Source organism: Corvus brachyrhynchos, unplaced genomic scaffold (assembly GCF_000691975.1).
Source record: "Corvus brachyrhynchos isolate BGI_N302 unplaced genomic scaffold, ASM69197v1 scaffold47, whole genome shotgun sequence".
Classification (NCBI taxonomy): Eukaryota; Metazoa; Chordata; class Aves; order Passeriformes; family Corvidae; genus Corvus; species Corvus brachyrhynchos.
Window position 1 is genome coordinate 1,423,121 of NW_008239292.1, and position 1,540 is coordinate 1,424,660.

The 1,540-nt window shown below is 62.5% G+C and overlaps 1 protein-coding gene across 1 annotated transcript in view; it reads right to left on the minus strand.

Annotated features, from left to right (window-relative positions):
* SNX11 (sorting nexin 11) overlaps positions 1-1,540 on the minus strand; it is a 7,054-nt gene that overhangs the window by 782 nt on the left and 4,732 nt on the right. Inside the window, exon 6 of the mRNA XM_017740506.1 lies at positions 20-366. Within this exon, the coding sequence (XP_017595995.1) occupies positions 20-366 (347 nt within the window). The remainder of the gene's footprint in view (positions 1-19; positions 367-1,540) is intronic.

Below are 1,540 nucleotides of genomic sequence, written 5' to 3' on the forward strand. Positions count from 1 at the left end.
TCCCGCCGTGTCCGGCTGGGCTCTCCAGAGGGGTCACTCCGTGTCCAGCTGGGCTCTCCAGAGGGGTCACTCCGTGTCTGGCCGGGCTCTCCAGAGGGGTCACTCCGTGTCCGGCCGGGCTCTCCGGCCGTGCCTCGTCCATGCCGAAGTCGCCCCAGTACGGGAAGCTCTCCAGGCAGCCTTGGGCGCTTCCCAGGCCGGCACAGCTGGGAGAACAGAGCGGGTCAGGCTGGAGAAGAGATCCAGGGAATGTCCTCGGCACGGGAGCACCGAGCCCGGAGCTGGAAAAGGGGGATGTTCCCATCCCAGGGACATTCCAGCCCCTGGCTCCTGCCCCTCGAACCTCTTCCTCCAACCATGAGACTCCTTAAAAACTCCCGCTGGAATCCAGACACCTCTTATTTTCCAGGAAAAGCAGGCACGGGGCAGGGCAGGAAGCCCAAATTTGGTTGGATTTCCCTAATTTTTAAGGGGTTTGGAACATCTCTGAGACCCCCAGACCAGCCAGGGGAGTCTGGGCTTGTCCAGCTTTTCCAGGGATTTGCAGCAGCGCAGTTGGATCCTCTCCCCAGGCCCTTTCCTGCCGCAAAATCCCATCCTGGGATGCAAAACGAGGAGCTGGGACCGTCCTGGGATCCACAGCGAGGAGCTGGGATTGTCCCAGGATGCTCCTCCTCGCTCCTGGATGTTTCCTGCCACAAAATCCCATCCCGGGATGCTCCTCCTCACTCCTGGATGTTTCCTGCCGCAAAATTCCATCCCGGCATCCACAGCCAGGACCTGGGACTGTCCCAGGTTGCTCCTCCTTTCCTCAGGCCATTCCCTGTCACAAAATCCCATCCCGGGATGCTCCTCCTCGCTCCTGGATGTTTCCTGCTGCACAATCCCACCCCAGGATGCCCACTGAGGTCCTGGGACTGTCCTGGGATGCTCCTTCCCTTCCCTGCCCGTTCCTGGCCCGGGATCCACAGCCAGGACCTGGGACTGTCCCAGGCTGCTCCTCCTTTCCTCAGGCCATTCCCTGCCACAAAATCCCACCCCGGGATGCCCAGTGAGGTCCTGGGACAGCCCCGGGATGCTCCTCCCCTTCCCTGCCCATTCCCAGCTGCACGATCCCACCCCGGGATGCTCAGAGAGGACGTGGGACAGCCCCGGGATGCTCCTCCCCTTCCCTGCCTGTTCCTGTTGCATGATCCCACCCCGGGATGCCCGGCCCGGAGTCACTCCCGCCCCATGTCCCGTGTGCTGTGTCCCGTATCCTGTGTCCCATGTCCTGTGTCCCATGTCCCCTGTCCTGTGTCTCATGTCCCCTGTCCTGTGTCCCTTGCCCCGTCCCATGTCCCGTATCCCCTCTGCTGTGTCCTGTGTCCCCTGTCCCATATCCCCTGTCCCCTGTCCCGTATCCCCTGTCCCATGTCCTGTGTGTCCCCTGTCCCGTATTCCCTGTCCCGTATCCCCTTGCCCCCTGTCCCATATCCCCTGTCCTGTGTTCCCTGTCCCGTATCCCCTGTCCCATGTCCCTTGCCCCGTCCCATGTCCC